At 42.9% G+C, this 20,758-nt stretch overlaps 1 protein-coding gene across 2 annotated transcripts in view; it reads left to right on the forward strand.

Annotated features, from left to right (window-relative positions):
• The window catches only part of zfhx3b (zinc finger homeobox 3b), a 330,171-nt gene that overhangs the window by 257,207 nt on the left and 52,206 nt on the right, over positions 1 to 20,758 (forward strand). For both annotated transcript variants that reach the window (XM_086287421.1, XM_086287429.1), the window contains one exon: positions 14,432 to 14,663. In XM_086287421.1, the coding sequence (XP_086143547.1) occupies positions 14,432 to 14,663 (232 nt within the window). The remainder of the gene's footprint in view (positions 1 to 14,431; positions 14,664 to 20,758) is intronic.

Genomic DNA, 20,758 nt, shown 5'->3' on the forward strand with positions numbered 1-20,758 from the left:
AAAATTAGCTATTGAGACTGTGTACGTGGCTCTTTCTGGTCAGTTTTAACATGGGAATTTTTGGGAATTGACTCACTTTTGGATCATTTTTGAGAACCGCTTTTTTTGGGCACACCTCTTTCTCTCTTTTTTTTTAATGGGAGATAAAATGTCAAAGCATCTGGAGTTGTGTTAAATGGACTTAAACCATAGAATTACACTTTAAGCAGTTCAACCTTGTTGAGTGAGGAGCTAAATAATGACAAACCCATCAGAACATGAAATTATGCTTAAAAAAGAAAAGAGAGATTTCCAAACCTGCCGTTTGTACTTTCTTACGGTCTTCTCTTACACATCAAATAGAGCTTATCATTCAATTTTCCTCCATTTGCAACCTTTTCTCCTTATTCATGGGCTCGATTTCTAGTCTGTGCCATCATTACCGTCTAGTTGGGTGAAAGGACAGAATAATTTGGGAATAGATTTTATGATATTTAGGATTATCTTTGATCTTAGGGGATTTTTGAATTTCTTTGAGTCATCGCATTAGATTATATGTGTGTGAGTGAGGAGCCTGTGAGGATCTATTTTGTAAAATGAGACCAGGGACTAAAATGTCTGCATGATATGAAATGGAAAAAGCATGTGTGTTGTGAATTCAGTTCAAATAATTTATCATTGAAGGAATGAGTGGCTTATAGCAGAATACTAACCATTTGTGGTGCATGTTGTTAAGAGAGATCAGTCTTTACATCTGGAAGGGAGGTTAGGGCTTTTTAAATGAGAGAGCCAGCATTGGAGTATTCCCAGTATTCAACTTAACTTTTAAATCATTAAACATGATGAAGCCATCTCCACAAAGTCAGAGGTTTATATACGAAAATCAAACACCATCTGCCATCTCTGATCAGAAGCAACAGCCATCAGGCCAGGGTTACCAAGGCAGAACAGGAAAAGCCATTAACTGCCAATCACTGCATCGATCGACAAGCCAGTCCACCACTGCCCCCCCACCCCCAACCCCCTCACCCCCACCCCTGCCTGCCCCTACCCACAGACACACACGCATATGGTTCATCAGCTTTTTACTGTAAAGGGGACACACGCACGGGCATACTTTTGCTCAAACCTTGAACTTTTCGTGCACTACATGATGGGAACATTTGGTCCAGTTTGTCTCTTCTCTGCTTTAGACCGGATTATCTTTCTAATGATCTCGAGTCTAGATTGCAGGATCAACATTCTGTTCAGTTTAGATAAAGGCAGTCTGACTATTTCCTTTTTTTTGTATCAGATCGGTAAATCCAATGTGTTACGAGAAGGACAGAGGAGATGCTGCTCAAAAGATTTTTCTTTCTGACCGTAGGTCGGTAATCTCCTCATTACTGAAATGCATCTCAGTAAAGTCCATTGCCCTGTCAAAGTGAGAGTGGACACTCCATTCTGCTCGATCTACCTCCACATTTTTTGGAGACAACCGATAAAAAAGGGAACTAATAGAGTCAGTGAAGGGCAAAAAGGAAAGAAGATTGATTTTTCTTTTCCCCCCTCCTTCCATTTTTAATGGTGTCGCTAGAACTAAGGGTCATTAGAAAATATTTACCTACTTCCCAATTTAATGGAGATACTGTATATCAGAGTAATCTGGATCAGGGGTCAGAGCTGGGGGGAGCAATTAAAGCATAAAGATCCAGAAGCTTAGGGCATGTTGTGTGAGTGTAAAACACACAAACAGACAGGTTGGCTAAAAAGAAGCCAAAGGCAGCACACATTGAACATGGTTGTATTAATTTATTGAGTTTTGTTACTGATGAACTAGCGATGCGCAAGTTGGGGGCACAACTTTATCCACACAGCACAAAATCCACACGCTGACATTCATTGTTTTGTTCATGGTTTGACTCATACAATTCATTCAAACATAGCAGTTACAAGCCTGTGATAAGTGAGATATGTGCTACATGCTGCATTCGTCTCTTATTCATAGTCAATTTGCCATCTTTTCTTTAACCCAGTCTGGTTGGTTCAACCTTCTCTGGGGCCACACAATAGCCAGAGACAGAACAGATATGATGGATGTGGCCTGGGGCCTATATGCTCGCTCTGCGTCTGCGGTGGCCTCATCTACACATCAGCCACAGGGGGAGGGAGAGAACGCAGCGGGGAGGGAAGGAGGGCAGAGATACAAACCAGACCAGCCATTTTCCTCGTTCCGCTCATAAATATTTGTGTGGCTGATTTATAAACAGTGGAGCAAGAGAAGAGATCAAAGTGAACTGTAACGCTTATATATAAAACCAGAGGCTTTTTTTTCATGACACTGTTCTACACACCATGCTCATACCTATTAAAGACAAAGCCATATATCACAAAGTATATTGGCAAGAGTACTGAATGGCCAGTCACACTCTAGGGCTCAAGCTTCTTCTAGTTCAGACTCTAGTTCTTATAGCGTCGCCCTGCAAAACACCAGTGAATGGACTTCAGTGTGTGTTGTAGCTAAATTTCAACCTGATCCCAAACTGTATCTCTCTTGAAGTTAGTGACCTCTTAGAGGGAGTTTAAATGGCTGCAGTAATGCTGGGAAGCCATAAAAAAAGTCATAGCAATTCTGAAGACTCACGGTGTCTTGGTAATCATAAATAGCTTTCATTGGCTACATGTGCTGATTCAGGCAACCAGCTGGTTAGAAGCAACACAAAAGCCAAGTCTCCTTTAGGCAGAGAGGACGGATTGGGGTGGGCTGGGGCCCATATGTATACATTTGGTATATACAGTGTGTATCTGTTTGCTGGGTTAGACTACAGACTTTGCATAACTTCTTGTATTCAAAAGCTAGCAGAGACGGATAACTCCCCCTATACCCCCCTACTCCCATCGTGCAATCGTATATCTCCCGCCCTACCATAGTACCCACCCCCACCATTCATTCTTGGCCTAGTGCAAATGTGAAGGGCAAGAGGTGCTCTCTTCTGCCACAAGCTTTCTCCCTGATTAATAACTCTTCTAGCTGGCAGATGCAGAGGAGCACCATGTAGATGGCTGCTCTGTGACCTCTGTGGGAGGGAGAATACTATGGGTAATAGGATAGAATAGAAAGGCCCCCCCATTTGTTCACCAACAGGGAAAGATGTGCTCAATGTGGCGAATCTTGGGGATAGTTGTTGTCATATAGCCCGTCTCTCTGACAGTATGTCCGCATGTGAGTGCCTGAAATCATCAGGCTTCTGTGTCTTTGGCAACACAGCAGCACTTTACCCAGTACTTGCATAAAACAGTTTCAAGTATGGATGTTCTCTTTTTTAAAGACTCCTTGAACATTTTTATTCTTGGTGTGTGTATTATGTAACGCTGTTTTGTGGAAGCTTTTTTTCTCTGTTCTATAGCACTTCTGTGAAGTCACCTGGAAACTATATGATGGTGATCTTTTCCCACCCAGTGCTGCTATCTTTAACAGCAGCTAGATAAAGAACACTTTTTCCTGTTCATCTACCTAAATTCTGTATATACACGCTTCTGATCAGGTAAGCACTGGAGGAGGCCTATAGAGAGAGTATGGTGCAGAATGCTTTACCCCTGGTGTGTCTGAGTTTCTGTGTGGGGAGTTCAAAGTCCTGCTGAACATCAGATCAGAAGGCTGATGCTGAGTGAGGCTGACTAGCTACAGCCTGTGGTCTGGGAAGGGTTACTGAATTATTACTGATGGTTTCAGGGGTAACTGTCCGACCACAGGACTGGGGAATATTAATCATTTATTTGATTGTCCGCATGTGCTGATTAATCAATTTGAGTAGGATCTGCAGGATTAACTACCTTATTATTCCCCTGTAGGAACAGATAAGAGATAAGGCTTTAAAATATCATATTCCATTTATCATTTATTTTTAGATCCCTGCTGATGAGGGTGAAATAAAAACTGGGGTGAGATTAGGCAGAACAGCAACATGGGGAAACTGTTGGGAAGAGGATGAGAGAAGTGAGAGGAGGGAAAAAAATGTGAACTGCAGCGTTGATTATTTTTGAAAATGGGTACGAGACGTGGCTTTGTATTACTTCAAAAACGGCACAGAAAAAAAGTTGTGCAGTGAGCGAGAGAGCAGAGAGAAAGAGGGGCGGAGAGACAAGAGGAACAGGAAGTTGATGGGAAAGTGATAGCTGTCTCCACCTGGGCTCTAGCCTGAGCTGTGTGGTAAGAGAGAAGGAAAAGCAAGAGAAAGGAGGGAGCTTCTGCAGTTGAAAGTGTGCTCTGGTCTAGGTAAGTTTCACTCTCATACCAAGTATTGTTAGCTAAACTGATCCAATAAGGACACTATTCCTGTTTACCCAACTCAATATCTATTCAGCATATAAATTCTCAATCTGCCAACTGTTTAATGTGTTATGTCATGTGGTAATGCCTTTGATTCCAACATGCCTCCGTTTGTAAATACAAGAGGCACTCAAAAGGCTGTGGTTTTCCTTACAAGCATGGCGCCCCCGGCGCTTTGGTTGGGAATGCACTGAGAGGGAGAGGGACTGAAAGAGTAAAGGAGCGAGAGCGAGAGGTGGTTAGAAACTGTACACACTTCCCGTTGCTCTTCTGCCAACCCCTCTCCCTGCTGCCTCTGGTTGCGCAGGCAGAGAGTGAGTGAGAAATGTGAGAGGGAGGAGAATATCCTCTCTCCTGGCTGCACACAGCACCATAATTATGCACTTTTCAGCAGGTTTTACCTTTAACACTTTCCTCCCGGGGTTGAGATTAGTGCGCACCATGCTTGATTTACTGCACAATTACTGAACAAGAGCGCTGTCTAATCAATAAACAGGAAGGGGAAAAGTGGTAGGCTTTGAAGTATAGTTTGAGATTTTTTGCACGATTGAGCAGTGTATATGGTGTGGAAAGTAAGGACGGCTTGGCGGCGATGCCAGGCTGTGAAATATAAGTTATATCAGCCATGCCTCTTTGCTTTACCCACTCTGCAAGTGTCTTTACAGTGCTCAGCTACTGCAGTGGGAAACAACTTTTTATGGCACAGGAGGTCAGCAGCAAATTGTGCTGGTATAATAAGAATGCGCTTCCAGAACAATATATCAAAATCAAGTCATCTCATAAACATATGAACGATTTTCATTTTATACCCCATATGCACACATGAGAAAGGCGATCTTGTGTGCCCAGTATTAGATGTCTGTGAATGGGCAGCCAGCTCAGTGACCTCCATGATGACACTTGTTAATGGCACACGAAGTTATTTTGGGAAGCTCCAAAGACCGTTCATCATCAAGTCTTTCTGGGGCTTATAAAGCTTTCTTGCCAGCATGACCAAAGCAATAGGGCTCTCCCAATTAGTCTGGTCTTTGTTTGATTTTCAGTGATGACAACTATATCTCTGCTGTAATTATGCTGTGCTGAAAATGATGAAAGTTTAGGTTATTGATCCTCAATTGATCCCCTTGATCAATGAGCACTTTTGTTTCTTTTTCATGGAAAATGGAGTTATTTTTCTCCCCCTCTCCCCTTTGGCTAATGAGCGGCAATAACAGTGACCCTGTTAAGAAGTCCGTCTTAGCAAGGCCACAGGAAGTACAGATGGCGCTGGCTGTGTCCTTGAGGTTGGGGAGTGGGGCCACCGTATTAAGCGCCACTTTGTTTAATATTTTTCTACTTGAAAAAGGTAACAGTTTAAGCACTGATTACTGAACAATGAAGAGGAAAGCTAAAAGGATGTATGTGGCGACTCTGTTAAACGTGTTTTATAAGTGCAACTGAGAAAATAAATATCCCATATTATGGAAGTGATGGTATTGCCGTTTAGTGTTAAGCTTTCGAGTATCTACACGCAAAAAAAGTGAAATGTCAGGCTTTCTCTCATTAAAGTTTCAGCTTTTAGTTGGCAGGTGAAACTGGTGGGTGTTTGGTGTATGAATTGCTTGAAGAACACTCAACAGCAGTTTCACCGCAACAAGGTACTTCATGTTCCATGCAAATAGGCCCACATATAGAGCTATTCTGTATATTCACCTCCACTCAACCCCACTCATTAATTTTCATTTTAAGACGAGGACCTCTCAAAAGCCACATTGCTCCTTTTGTTAGTGCAGTGCTACTAATAAAGATAGCTGCATAAGACTGGGTTAAATATTGACACGGGCTGAGCACATCATCACTGTTCTTAATTAGCTGGTGTCTCTGCTGAGCTTGTGTGAGGGCAGTGCATGAACAACCAAACATTTCCCTTTACGAGATCTCAAACACCCTCTCCCCAAAACACATTTTCTATGAATTTTACATTAAAAAGGATACAGAGAAGCCAGATATATACAGTGTTACAGCTATCACAGCCTTATTGCGTAGCCTGAAGCTGTAACCAATTATGTGTTAATGAAATATTTACACTACCAAACTGAGAACGCCAGGGGTGAAAGCTAGATAATACAAGCCTGAGGAGGCTTGATTCTGTGTCTCGTCTCTCCCATTACGTCAGTGCAGAGGTGCTAAAGGAGATCAGCTAATGACAATAGACTCGGCAAGAAGAATGTCGGCACACCTGCAATTTAGCAAGCATGGCCCTCGGTCACCTGTAATGCTGTGAGGATGTTTAAGGCTCTTTTTCTGAGTCGCAATGGCCGACAAGTGGGAAAAAGGATACATCACTAACACTGACACGAGATGATGGCCGTGTTTAATTTCACCACCGGAGGTCTTTATTTCTGCTGGATACTCCCTCGCCAGATCTGCATACGCTGCAGAGTGTGATGTTTGTTCTCGAAGACTAATTGTATTTGGTACAATCCCATCCTGCTTCTTGCCGTTTCCTCATGTACTCATGTAGGGTTCATTCTCCAAACTCTTTCATCCTTCATCTCCATCTAACAAGCTTTCTGCCTCTCGTGTTCAGAGCTGCTCCTCAAGGCCACACTGCCATTGTCTGGCTGTCAAGTGACAAATGAGTAGCAGGGAGGTGTTGGAGACTTTTGTCAGCTGGACGGGTGCAGCCCTGCCTCTGCCTCTACGTACTCACACACCAGTGACCTACAGTACAGCATAGTCCAGATCTACTGTAGTCAGTCATCTTGTTCTCATCTAGTATTCACACTCGCTTCCATTAATAGGCCTGTAAAGCTCTCCTCAGACAACCTGAGCAGCACCTTTCATAAATTCCTGAGATATCCCTCTAAATCACACGGAACTCGTTCTATAGGAGTACAAGGGGATTCTGTTTGATTGATGGCTTTGCTTGTCTGTAGCCAAGCTTCATCAGGTACTCCTGTGGTTTGCATTGCAAACATTCACAGGAAGCACTTGAAAAAGCTGTATACGCACGGGGGTCCAACACTTGTGTAAAGCTAGATATGATTCAGATAGTCTTTCATGTTGGCCCATTTTCTTAGCCAGAAGATAGGGAGTGGTTTATAGTTTAATATTAGTGGCCTCAAGACGCTGTTATTACTGCTTGCAAAGAAAACTCAAAGAATGGGGTGGGGCATTAAGAAGTTAAGTTGTTGCTTTGGGTGCCGAAAGCAGGTGTGTTTCTTTTTATTCAAAATACCTGCCTGTTTTCTGTCTCTCGTATGAAAATCACATCGCAGCCTTTTCGGGTTGCTTTAGAGATGAACATGTTCAGGTTTTGTCTCATCTTTTGTCTCACCGGCACCTGTCACAGTCAAAAGACTGAGATCAACACAAAACTATTTCTCTTCCACCCGAATGTCCTGAGTCTTTATTGTAAGAGAGTAACACTTTATGCAGTGAAACACAAAATCTGAATATTGCAGCCTGCTGTGTGCCTCCTGTTTTGCTTAAATGAAAATCAAAAACATGTTCTTCCGCAGCCCTGTACAAGTAATTATTCTCACCGCTGTCCAAAATGGAGGGTTGTTATGTTGACACAGTACTCTGGGTAATGGAGAGAAGGGCCAGGGCAGGTCCTGATTTACCCCATTCAGCTTCCAGATGGTACCTTGCCAGTACACATGTCATCAAGTGGCTGTAATAGTTGTTTGGGTACCCCCGTAGCTCCACCCTGCTCTCGCCTCCTGCAGGCAGACTTATTGTACTGCAATTTTGGCAAGCTCCTCCCAGCATGGCTTTCATAAAAGCACCAGGAGGTTAAGCTGTTAATTAGCTACTGAAAGAGGAGGCCAACAGCTTGCTGTTAATTTGCTTTACTCTTTTTTTTTTTCTTATTTGGGGATTGACATCATTTCCTGCCTGTTTTGGAGTCATTGCTGTGTGTCACAAAAGCAGGACCCAGCTCATTAAGAGGGGGAGAAATGTGTTTATCTGCCTATGATTAGAAGTGCATATTATGTATGTATAGCCATGCTTATCCAAATGTTCTTAATGAGAGACCCTGGACGCCAGAGTGGGGCTCCTGTGGGCATAGGCCCAGGCTCGTTATCACCGCACAGGGCATTGATCTCTCTACTGCCTGCCTGCTTACTTATCCTCCTCCTCCTCCTTTTTCAAAGACAGTGAGTCGCACATGAATTATGTGGACACATTGATCAGCTGATTGAGAGCTATTGTTTAGAGCCCTGGGTCATTATTGAAGGAGGGATTACCCGACTCTTGTTTTGTGTGTGCATGTGGGAGAGTGTATTACTCAGCTCCTTGTCACAGCACATACTCCCCTTGGCTCACCTTAGATTTGCAATGGCTGCACAAAAGTGCACACACTCTTACACACAGAGCACATACAGCAGCCTACATAATCAACATGGCCCAAATGACTGCCTGCATTGATTGCCTTCCCTCTGCAATTATGTTCCCATTGTTTACTTTCTAGCATCTTACTCATTCAAATGGAATTCAATAATTATTGCTTTATTTAATGTTAAAGTAAGTAAGAGTGGTGGGTGTGGAACACCAGTAGCTGCATTGTCTTTAAGTGTCTCCATAACCCCTCCCAAGCTACTTTGTTTTATAGGCCCATGTTAAGTCATCCTCTCCAAGGACACCTACAGTGATCCATCTTTACTTTGCTGCCCCCACTTACGACACAGAGGTCCGTTTTGTTTCTCCCTTCCCTCCCAGAGACAAATATGCAGCCTGGTTTTATTCACCGGTAGTGATGGATCATTTCTACAGCAAGACAGTAGAGGAAGCAACTTAGCACATTATGGGCTTTGAGACAGAGGGACAGGATGCAGACGAGGGTTGGCAGGTATTAAAGAGTAAAGGAAAAGAAAGGACGAGGGTGGAGATGAGGTTCAGGAAGCAGTAGGTATGCAGTTTGGCCTGGAATACACAGTCCCCTTAAGCCACAACCTAACTCTTAGGCATGTTGCAACTTGCAGTGGCTAATTCAAAGCAGCCACCACACTTGGCACCCAGTGGGGCCTGTGGTTGGAGCTGTTGTTCGTGCTGCTGGCAATCGGGGAAATCACAGGCCAAACTACGAGCACTCACTGACTCCAGTCACAGTCGCTCTCCTTTTCTTTGCTGAATAACCTGCTTCTATTCTAGGGGAATCCCAGAATGCAGATTCACGAAGTTCCCAACAAATCTGCACATGTACAAGTATACTTTGGCTTGGGAGGAAAAGGGTCATCTATTTTGAAAAAATTCAACTTAATCCCAATTTACATAATCTGTTTTAAATTTAAATTAAACTTTAAGATTCAGATGTCAGTTTTGGCCAACTGCTTTTTTAACTAATCACTTCATATATTTACACATTGAGATGGCCTGGAAATATCTTGAAAACACTCAGCCTTAAGTATCGTACAGCTACAAAAAACCGCTTTGTATTTACACATTCTGACATGAAGCGGGATTTGTCATTCCCAGACTTTGATATTATGAAGCCCAAATGTTCAATGATTTAATATTGTCAGCCTGCATTCATAAAAATGCAGGTAACAGTCTCCATTCCTCTGAAGGTTGTCCTCCTGAAGAGCGACGTGAGTATTGACCTAATCGGCTTATCCACTTGACATCCATATTGAAACTTTATGTTTATTTTTCTTCTTAGTCTTCTTCTTCTTGTTTGCATTAGGCATGCCAGATGCTATACTTTAAAAAAAAAAATTTTTTTATGGTAACCACAAAGCTTTGGTCTGTTTGGACACGAAAATCCTACCTCCAGCCCCAGACCAGTTTTGAGTCCTGCAAAGTGTTTGTGCTGCTGTGCAACACTTTTTCTCACTAAGAGCAGATTCTTTGGTTGTCAAAACACGTGATACTAGTTGAAGATTAGGCACAGGTATCAAGTTGCCTCGATGAAGAAGCGATAGCACAAGGTGATTTTATCATCCCTTTGTCTTTAGTTGCTTTTTCAACCCAACCGGCACATTTCATTGTCTCCATTCAGAGTGTAATACTTCACTGATTGGAATTTTTGCATTGTTTTTGCTATATTTGAATAACAAAAAAAGCCCCCCCAAAAAATCAAAAGTACCCCAATAATAACTTCTGCGATTTAAAGGACGTAATCTTATCATAGATCTGCTCGAGTGCTGTGCACTGCATTGCTTCAGGTGTGAATTGCAGTTTAAACCATGAAGCACGCACGCACACAATCATGCATACACACAAACACACACACACAGACAAGAGCTTTTAGTACAGAGAATCAGGGAGACAATTACAAAGCAATATCCAAGCAGATACTCACCAGCTCTCTCACAGAGGGAATTTGGCAGCTCTCTTAGAATTGATAGCTATTTAGCTCACAGATAGTCATCTGTTTTAATGCATTAATTTTGTATTAACAGCACTGCCAAATTTAATGTTGGAAATTAGGGTATGATCATAATGGTATACGGCTGTGTATGTGTGTGTGTGTTTGTGTGTGCGTATTTGTGCGTGTTTGTATGCGTACATTTTTGATTCTCTTTTTGTCTATACTTTTGTATGTGTTGTTACGTGTACACGTTGTATTATACGGCTCCTTTGGGAGCCATTCTTTGGAATTACCGGCTTTCTGTCTCCCTTCCACCCTTCCAGTAATGCCCACCTCCATCTTGTGCTAGCTGGACTCTCTCTGCAACCACACTGTTTTGTGTTAAAGGTCCACTTTTACTTTGCATTTAAGTGGATGGAAATGCAGATGTATGCAGTGCTCTGGGTGGGTGGTGAAACTGATACAGGCATGCGTTGCCCACTCAGAGGGCAAGGTGCACTGTAGAGTTGTGAGAGAGAGGATGGGGTGGTGCTCACACCGCCCCTGTCCCTCTTTACCTGAAAAAGCACCGAGCACTGCTTCAGCCTCCACAGCAAGAGGTAAGGTGCTCCATCGAAGAGAGAGGCTTAAAAAAACTATGACTGCATTTCATTTTTTACTGTAACAGCTGCTACTGTACAATGTGAAGCTTCAGAAAGCTCGCTTATTTAGCTGTTTTATTAGTCGCAGTTTTGCAGCACTTTCATTGCCTTTAATCGTGTTTAAAAATCTCCCAGTCACTGCTGCAATATTTTTAATATGTTATTATATAGGCAGCCACAAACACTCGCCCAGCTGAATCTCCTATATAACTCCTGTAAATTCCTAGACAGTTCAGTGGTATTGAATCCATGCCACTGACCCAGCCAGATTCCCCCCATTATGCTCCACAGCTCCCCTGTAGTTGGGGCCTTGATAGGGCAGTTAGAAACCTAAGAGCCAGGCACACCAACTCCTCCCAACCCAACATGACTTTTTCATTAAGCTGCCAAATTCCTGCACTCCAGTTGGAGGTGATTTATCAACTGGGGGCTTCATTGCAGGTTCATAGGAAACAGACATAGGCCCTGTCTCATACATTATTATGTTTCACATTCAAAGTGTATATGCATGTGTGCACACAATCGGAATTGAAGCTGGCCCGCAAGCGCACTTTGTCCAAGCAGTTTGTACAGTTAGATAGATCATAGTCTATCACGCAATCAATATTAGAGAAAGTGTGATATGATCAAATGCGCATTGTTGTTCATTGGTCAAAAGTATTTTTTTTACACCATCGTCCTCTCCCTAATACTGAATGAGCGGTGACCACCTCACTCTCCTCTCTCGTTCACGAGCTCTGTAAAGGGCTCCAGACTGCTTTGGGTCATGGCCAATATAAGAGATGGGGAAAGTGTTGGTTTACAGGTGTAACCATTTGACATTGTAGACAGAGCTACAAACAACGGGGCTAGCCAGATCTGGCCCTGTTGAGGACATCTTCCTGGCCAGTCGAGGTTTATAGTGAATTATGGCTGATTCTGGGGCAGGCAGTCTCAGGTTCACTCCTATATAAACCCTGTGCTTTTTATGGGAAGCTGTAAAACTCCCAGGACTTTTTTTTTTCTGCCTCATGAGACTAGCTTTGAAGTCTTGGTCAGGTGCTGTCACTTTTTTAAAAACTGGTTTTCTTGCAGATTTTTGGAGTCTTGAGTCATTTGCAGCAAGAGCTCCTTTTTTAAACTTCAAGACATCTGCTATGACTAAAAGAAATTTGATTGATTTGATGTCATCTATAACCAAATCTGTCTCTCAGATTTCTCTCTGCCTTAGTCCTGATGCAATATTTGTGCACAGAGGAAAAGGAGGAAAAGGAGGAGGCCCCCCCCCCCCCCAATATCCAGCAACACCTATTCATGACATCATGGATGGCTTAAAACGAGGCGAGAAAGGAGAGCACACAGAGCTTTTTACAATCACCTAATAACTCTATTACACTGAGCCTTGGGGCTCACAAAGAGGAAAAAAAACCTCCTATTCCTTTTCCTGGAAGCAGTGTCTTAATGCACATTTTAGGTGTAGAAGTGAGAAATATGAAGCCAAAGAGAATGAAACACAATAGCTCAGAAAACCCCATAGCAATATTAGAATATTGCCAGAAAATTAAACATTAGGAGAAAGGGACAAGAGCTTTTTAGGGAGGCATAATATTGTTATGACTTTTTTTTTGCCAGCCTGTCAACACCTGATTTAGAAGTAATGTGGTTAAATGTGTAATGTTTCCATTGCTTTTATGTCTTCCAGCCAGCCAAACAGGCCGTCTAGTGCAGGAGAGGATAGTTCAGTGTCTTCTTGACGAATGGTTTATAAAGGGAAACTGACACATAGAAGATAATACTGTTTGAATGTATAAAAATGGTATAGGTGAACGTCAAGGTTAATTTTCTTCAGTGCATTTTGCCTGGTTAAAGAAACAATGTACAGGATTTTCTTTAAAAAAATTATATATATATATAGTGTTAGATTCAAGGGAGTGTTGTGTTTACAAAGTAAATGACAATTGAAGCATATTATAGCTTTAAAAATTAGCAGAAATACCTTTCAGTGTATCCAGCAGTGTTTCATCCTTATTTTGGCCTTCGTTGAACAGCTGCTTCACTTGTACTGTATGTACTAAAAGGTATATATTCATCCACAATCTCTCTGCATAAGACACTCTGCATTTTACAATTATTTAGTTGTACTCTCTCAGCATGCCTCACAGGAGACACAGGCGCCAATAAGATCAGAGGAAAAAGAGGAAAACTTTTGGTGATTGACATCGATTGCAGCCACAGAAATCCACAGCGAGACTGCAGAGTTTGATATAAGAAACAGCACGTGACAGGCATGACACAAGTAGCCATGCCCGGTCTGGGGCTTTTATTGTAAACATCCAGCAACAATCAGTGTGATGCTTTAGGATAATGGTCAATAACTCTGTTGCTCGCACCAGGTTCAGACATATTGTGTTGGCATTGCATCATTGATTGAGCCATGCAGGAGGTAATTAGACTGGAGCCTGGTGGTGTGACAAGAGATTGTTGTGGCATGGTGTCACTATAGGGTGTTGTGCATGTTGTGACTCTGTGGAGAGTGGGTGAAAGCTGGACCAGGCGTGCTGTGGAGCCTTGGAGGAAGTGCTGGGGTTGACAGGTCAATACTGATGCTGATTTCCTGTCCTCTGAAGGTTGTCGTCCTGTTGTGGAATGTTCCATTTTCCCTCAGTCCCCCTCCTGCCTCACCACCGGCTGGCTTTGCCTCTCTTTTTCTATGAGAGAGTGAGGATTTAACTCACCATGATCAATATTTAGTATGCCATGCGTGAAACAGGCAGATGTTTGGAGTTTCCTTTTCAGAGACGGGAAGCTTCTGTTGAGTGAAGGGGATCAATGCTTCCTTCCGTCTGTGAGGCTGTAGACCCGCGGCTTCTGAAGGGTGGCTGATGCGATTCCTGCCCGCCCTTGGGCCCCTGAGATTTGCGTGCCTCCCAGGCCTCTCCTGTCCTTTTAGCCCACTGATACAGACACTCACGCAGACAAGTGTGCAGTCCAAACAGTTGTCCTGAAGTGGAAGAGGTCTGGATGTTAAACAACAGGGCTGTGATTGGGAATTGATTTGTTCATTTGCCAACTGTGTGAGTGAAAGTGAGTCGGTGGTGCCTAGCCAGCTATCTGCCATCTACAATAACTTCTTTCTCTCTCTCTTTTCCTCTCGATCTCTCTCTTTCCCTGTGTTCCTTTCCATCTCTATCTTTCCCCTCTCTCTCGCTCGTTCGCCTCCCACAGCACCTGCAGCAGCACGAAAACGCGGTGGAGGGTGATGCCTGCTACTACCATTGTGTGCTGTGCAACTACTCGACCAAGGCCAAGCTCAACCTGATCCAGCATGTGCGCTCTATGAAGCACCAACGCAGTGAGAGCCTCAGGAAGCTTCAGCGCTTGCAGAAGGGCCTGCCAGAGGAGGAGGAGGACCTCAGCTCCATCTTTACCATCCGCAAATGCCCTTCTTCAGATACAGGTCAGAACACGCCCCTGGGGCTTGCTTTTAGTGTCTCTTTATGGTACTTTTTTTTCTTACTTTCTTGATGTCTTTGCCTACACATCTGTGTCTTGCACACAATTACGCATTCACATGCTCAATTGAGAATTGTCATTAACAATTTGCATCCACAATTGTTCAAAGGCTTCCCACTTTCACGCAAAATTCCTCATAGACTAAATGTGACCATTAATAGATATGTTTCCAAATTAAATGACTCTTTTTTTTGTTTGCCTTTTTGTTTCATTTGCTCTTAGTTTACTCTGAAATGATGAAGACGCTCAGCCATAACTTATATGCATGGGCACTACACTTGTTTGTACATTTAGACTTTTTTACGCATACAGAACTGTGTGACACAATACTCAACAATAGATGCCAGTACAACTTTAGTCTTCCGTTGTAGTTGTGATCTACTATGCTTTACGTAAAATGTTCCTACTAAGCCAACGTTGTGCAGCGAGAACAGAAGCCATTAAAGACACATTGAGGCAAAACATTAGGGCGAAGGCAGGAGGAGCTGAACAACAGGAGCAGATGCAACAAGAAGAAAAACACCCCCCCAAAAAAACACAGACTCCGCCACAACAACAGATGCATGGCTGAAACAAAGTGCCTCAATTGCCCATTTATTATGGACTGATTAGGAAGAGTGAGCTGTGGTCAATTAACACTCTTTCTTAGTAGAGATTTGGTTTTCTAATCACTTTAACTCCTGTGCCCTGACAAAGGGGCTCTATTGTGTGTCCTTCCAAGAGGGAACCATTACTTCCCTCGCACACATACTCGCTGTCTGTGTTATGTAGGAGGGAAAAAAAAAAGGCCAGCCTGTGAAGACGCTTTGTTCCAAGGAGGCAGGGATAATGAAGCCAGCAGCCGGGAAATTGCGCAAAAGGCAGTCACAGATCTGAAGCAAATCATTAGAGAACATATTTAGCCGAGCAATTAGGGACAATTAAGCTTTCTGCTCGCTGCACTCCAAATATGTTAATGACTACAGTACAGTGGACAAGCGAACATGCAATGCAAGAGGAAGGGCCATTTAGGTTAAAAGGGGTGGGGGGTTGGGATCTTTTTTCTTCTTCTTTTTTCCAGACAGGAGGAGTTGTTTTGCTCTTTGCAAATAAATGTGTTTTCTGTTTTTCAGTAGATGCAGTGTTTATGATTCGTTTTTTTTTTTTTCTTCGCCTCTTTTAAGCTTTCATGTTTCCGATGCCCGTGTTTGTGCCAGGATGAAGGATCTTAGGTTAGGCAAAGTGTCCTTGCAGCGGGGCTGCGTGTGCACGGTATCATTACATGTACACACACGTCAGCAGTGGTTGCTGCCTTGCAGAGCTTCATCAAATTACAGCAACTCTCACTTACTCAAAAAGACCACTGGTATTTAACAGATTCAAGAATTTAAAAACAAGAACAAGTTTTTTAAAAAGTTGTAGAGTGTGTTTTGGTGACGATGAAGCTTGATTATCGGGATGGACGTTAATGCCATTTCTTGTTATTATTTAGGCTCTAACGTTGTGTAGTATTGTTGTTTAGCTTGTGGGATGTTACTCGTTCTATTCCTTGACAGCTAACCATGTACAAACTAGATCTTTTAGGTGGAAGGCAGTGTGTAAAAACTCAGCATCTTGATCACATTACTACTTTAATGATCAGAGCTCTTTGTCTATAATCGTTAACTCTAAAATTGCTGACTCCACACCCCTCACTTCTGCCGTTTCACACCGCAAAAGCATCAGCTGTGCTGGACCGCCAGCCCCACCTCTCAGCTAGGATTGAGCCATTCCCAGTGTAATATTTAATTTCCTCTTCTTTAGCTCTTCTGTGGCACAGGGCTCTTTTTGTGGTTGAGGCATACTTGCTAAAGTGGTGGAACATTCCCTGGTTTGTTAAAACAAAGTTGCCCCTGGATTTCTGGGTCACCTAGACAGTAATTCCCTCGCCTGCTGCTGTTCTGTGATCCTGCGAGGGCTTTCTCTGCTGGGTTAGGTGCTGGGCTTGTTGCGTTTCTGGGTTTGTTGCCAGAACATATGAAATTTGTCCCACCTCCCCCCTTTCAAACAAAGCAAAAAAATCCCTCAGTTCTGTGATCAAAGACATGCCAGCGTTACACAAAGGTGGGATGCAATGGTAGTCTGGCACAACTCTTACATAATAATTTTTCTTTTGGCTAATTATGTTGAAGTTGCCTGTTAAGTTGCTATGACAGCAGTGCAGTAAATTTAGGCTGCCCTCACATGTGATCTGGAGTGTTTTACAACTTTGCATATCCATGTTCTTTATGAGGATGCAGCAAACACTGACTGCTGGGATTTATTGCCACAAATCTCCTCCGGGCTGAATGTCCAAGGAGAGCAAGGGCAGCAGAAATTAGGTTTCTTTTTAATTAGACTAACACGGGGATAAAAAGCCTGCATTGTTTTAATTCTTGCCCATACTATAAATGTGCTGCTTAGGCATTTTGCTCTGTGGCCCCACCTCCATTTGTCTTCTTTAACCCTTTATGTATGGCGAAACAAAGAAGGTCTCAGAGGGACCCCAACCCCACACAGCTGCCCTGTGTGCAGAGAACAAAGCTCAGCACTGACTTGAACCAGTGCACTACTTTCTTTTTTTAAGAATAGCAGCTGGCATATTTACATAAAGATAAAATAGAAAAGATACAGGGATGAAACTGAAAACTGAAGATGTTTAAAATTCCCATCAAGTGTTCAGTTATGAAGAGAGTCATAACAGCAAATATATCTTATGATACTACAGAGAAACAGGTGAAACCAAGAGTGGTTTGTAGGTGTTTAGAGTGATTGTTGACAGCTGTCAGTGTAAAGAATCAGGTTGTACAAGTGTCCAGGAGAAGCTAATACACAGAGGAAACTCCCAAACGGATGCAGAGGAATTTGGGGAGCTTGTGTTGGAGAGATATGATGACCCTATTTCTTATGAATGATGTTCACCGGGGCATGTAACTCAGTGACACATTTAGGTTTCTCATTTTTAACAACTAAAATTATTTTTAAGCATAGAGCAAAATGAGATCATGCCTTTTAATAGGGGCAAAATTAAATTGATCTGACGGGTAAATGTCCTTCTGTGCAAGGGGTTAGTGTTTGCTTTAGGTCTGTGCGTGGATGGAAGAGATTCAGAAGAGAGTGTTTTATAAGGGTAAAAAGTGAGTGTTTCTCACTTGTAGAGAGTTTGCAGTGAGTTTATGTATGTGCGTGGTGGAGGCAGAGATGGAAAACAAACGTAGCTGACAGTGTGGATTAGCTCCTGCTGTAAATCTGCTTCAGTCACAGATGGCGGGCCCTTGATCGCTGGGCTGTGACGGCTTGGCTCTCATCGCAGGAGGAAATCCCTGTCTGTGAGCCTAGGAGGCTGAGAAGGAGAAGGCTGGGGCTGGGGCTGGGGCCACCTGGGCAACCACCAGTCATTGTCTCCCGTCTGTTTGGACACAGAGACCTGGGTATTCGAGGGCGAAGACTGGTTTGGGGAGGGGTTATCTCACTTTAACTCTGCGGTTGTTTTCTCTGCCACTTCATAACTGCTTGAAAATTGTACATAAACCTCCGGTTTGGATCAGTGTTACTTTCAATGACCAGTTTGAGAAACTGGGCAGGGAGCTGTGTGCTTTAATAAATGGAAATGAGACAAGAGGATGCATACAAATTACTGCATAATAGTGGTATCCAGTATGAGATCCATTGCTTGTTTCGCTAAAAGGGGTGCACTTTCAGGGTCACACACCTAATAGCAAGGCCCATCCTGACAACAGAGGCATTTCTCTTCCCTCCCCACATGCCTCCCTTTCTACCTCATGCATAATTCTTGAGACAGTCAGAAAACGCTGGAAAATACACAATGGTGTGGAAAATGTTCTGATAGAGCAAAGGTGCTCATATTTTAGGGTTTGCCAAACACTGTGGAGCTCACCTTGAGATTTAATGATGGGAGATAGTGTGTTGACATCCTGTCTGTCAAATTACTACCATGTGTTCAGAATGCATATTACTGATCTTTATATATATATATATGTATATGTTTTTTATAGGATTTTACCATCTACTGCTATCAAACTATAACCATCTTCACATCCAGCGGCGAACTTACTGCTATTAAAGCTACGTAAAATCAGAGGTGAGCCCGGCCACGCTCTGATGGCATGCAATGGCTATGGTCAGAGCTTTTGCTCCCCACAGGCAAGAGCAAAACAGACGGTAGCCATTTCTGGAATGTCCTTCTTTATTCATGCTTGTTAAAATGCAAAGTAAACCTTTCCAGAAACAGGATATTATAGCCCCTAACCACCAGACCCTTTCTACATGCCACATTATGGCCAATCTAAAAGTAAGTTGTATAGACAGACACTGCTGCAATGCGCTTTTAATAAAGGCTGTTATTGCCTGGTGATGCAGAGTGGATATGAGGATGAGGGCTGTGCAGGCCTGGATGAGCAGGGCCCCAGAGGGCCCACAGCTCAGTCAGGCCTCTGTCAGTCGCCTGCCTTCTAATCCCTGTCCGAAGGGCATCTAGGCAGCAAAGGAAATTGTTTGCTGTCTGCAAAACGTGCCAGGAAATTCATAAATGCATTACTGTTCATTTTGAAAATATTACAAAAGACTAGACATTTATTAAAAAGCCAAAATGATGGCTTTATAGATTTTCCAGTTGTATTTTAGAATTCATGACCCTGCTGCTCAAACTAACACAAGGAAGTCCTTTCTTTCCCTGTGCCCCCTGCTTTACAGGCTTGGTATGAATTCATCTCCTGGCTCATCCTGTAATAGCAAATTGACCAGAAAGCCGCAACTCTATTCTGGGATAGGCTGTGAATAAAAATGTCTGGTGACTGAACCATCGTTCGTGTAAATACTAGTTAGCTTTCCCCTCAGGCTGGAAGTTGGGTAAAGTCTGACTCCTGGTGTGCCTCTCGGTCCAATACATCTGGCTTTGTGGCAGCATAAAGTTCAAAGATGAGAGTTTGCATAAAAATTTGATTATCAGAAAAGTGATGAATCCTATTAGGACAGACTGAGTCATGTTAAGACACCAAAAGCAAGTGGCCCTCAAAAGCGCAATACAAACCTTTTAATGAAGCTGTCGCACTGTGAGACTTTCACACATTAGTTCACTTTAGTCCACCTTGTCTGTGCTTTGTATGTTTTGCACCCTGCGTGTTAGTTATGTTACGTGAGTGTAACTATGCGCCAGATTTTATTGTGCAAACTTGCATAACCATAAATGAGCACACACATAGGTGTCCACACTGAAAGTCAGGCCGTGTGGGTGCAAGAGGCTCTCCCTGTCATCAAGCCCATTTTCAGAGCAGGCCGGCAGCACATTATAATATTGGTTTCCCTCTCTCTTGTCATTACCACACACTCTCCTTGAAAGCTGATCCAAAAGATAGACAGTCCATCAGGAGAGAGTCATCTCATTTGTACTTACTAAACGTGTTAATGAGTTCTATTTTCAGGCCTAGAGCCTTTGCTGCTGGATATTGGAGCAGAGGTGACGATCGGTGGTGTGAGGTGCTGGATTGCAGGATCAGAAGGCACTCAAAGGCAGGGGAAGGAGGTAATGCAGTAGCCTCGCTGCCCCTCGTGTCAGTCACACGGAGTGACCACAGCCTCCACAGGGTCTGTCAATCAGAGCTGAGGGCGAGAAGTCTGTGGTTACAGACAGACACACACGAAGGAGGAGGGAATAGATTAGGTGCCAAAGACATAATGGTTGTGATGGGTTTAATTATAGCACCAGTCATGTCGCTGCCATAGGTACATGAGATGAAGGAAAAACAGGTTTACACCCTTTAATGACCAAATTATATGAAGTCTATTTGATCTCTATCTGGCTTTTATAGAGAAATTATTTTTAGTTCTGCCAGAGGTAAATGTGAGATAGCGTAGGTGGATGACTTTTCTAATTAGACCATTTACAAGAAACCCATATGGATAAATAGCATGATTTAACTATTTTAAATGTGATCACAAGCTTTCTTTCATTGTCAAATCTTTTGATGGTAAAGAGCATTTCTCAAGAGATGCATACATAGTTAGTAAAATAACTTTTTGAAA

Source organism: Aulonocara sp. 'chitande type north' Nkhata Bay, linkage group LG1 (assembly GCF_057382095.1).
Source record: "Aulonocara sp. 'chitande type north' Nkhata Bay isolate Kocher_YH1m ecotype deep benthic linkage group LG1, A_spYH_male_GT1.1, whole genome shotgun sequence".
In the NCBI taxonomy this organism is placed as follows: domain Eukaryota; kingdom Metazoa; phylum Chordata; class Actinopteri; order Cichliformes; family Cichlidae; genus Aulonocara; species Aulonocara sp. 'chitande type north' Nkhata Bay.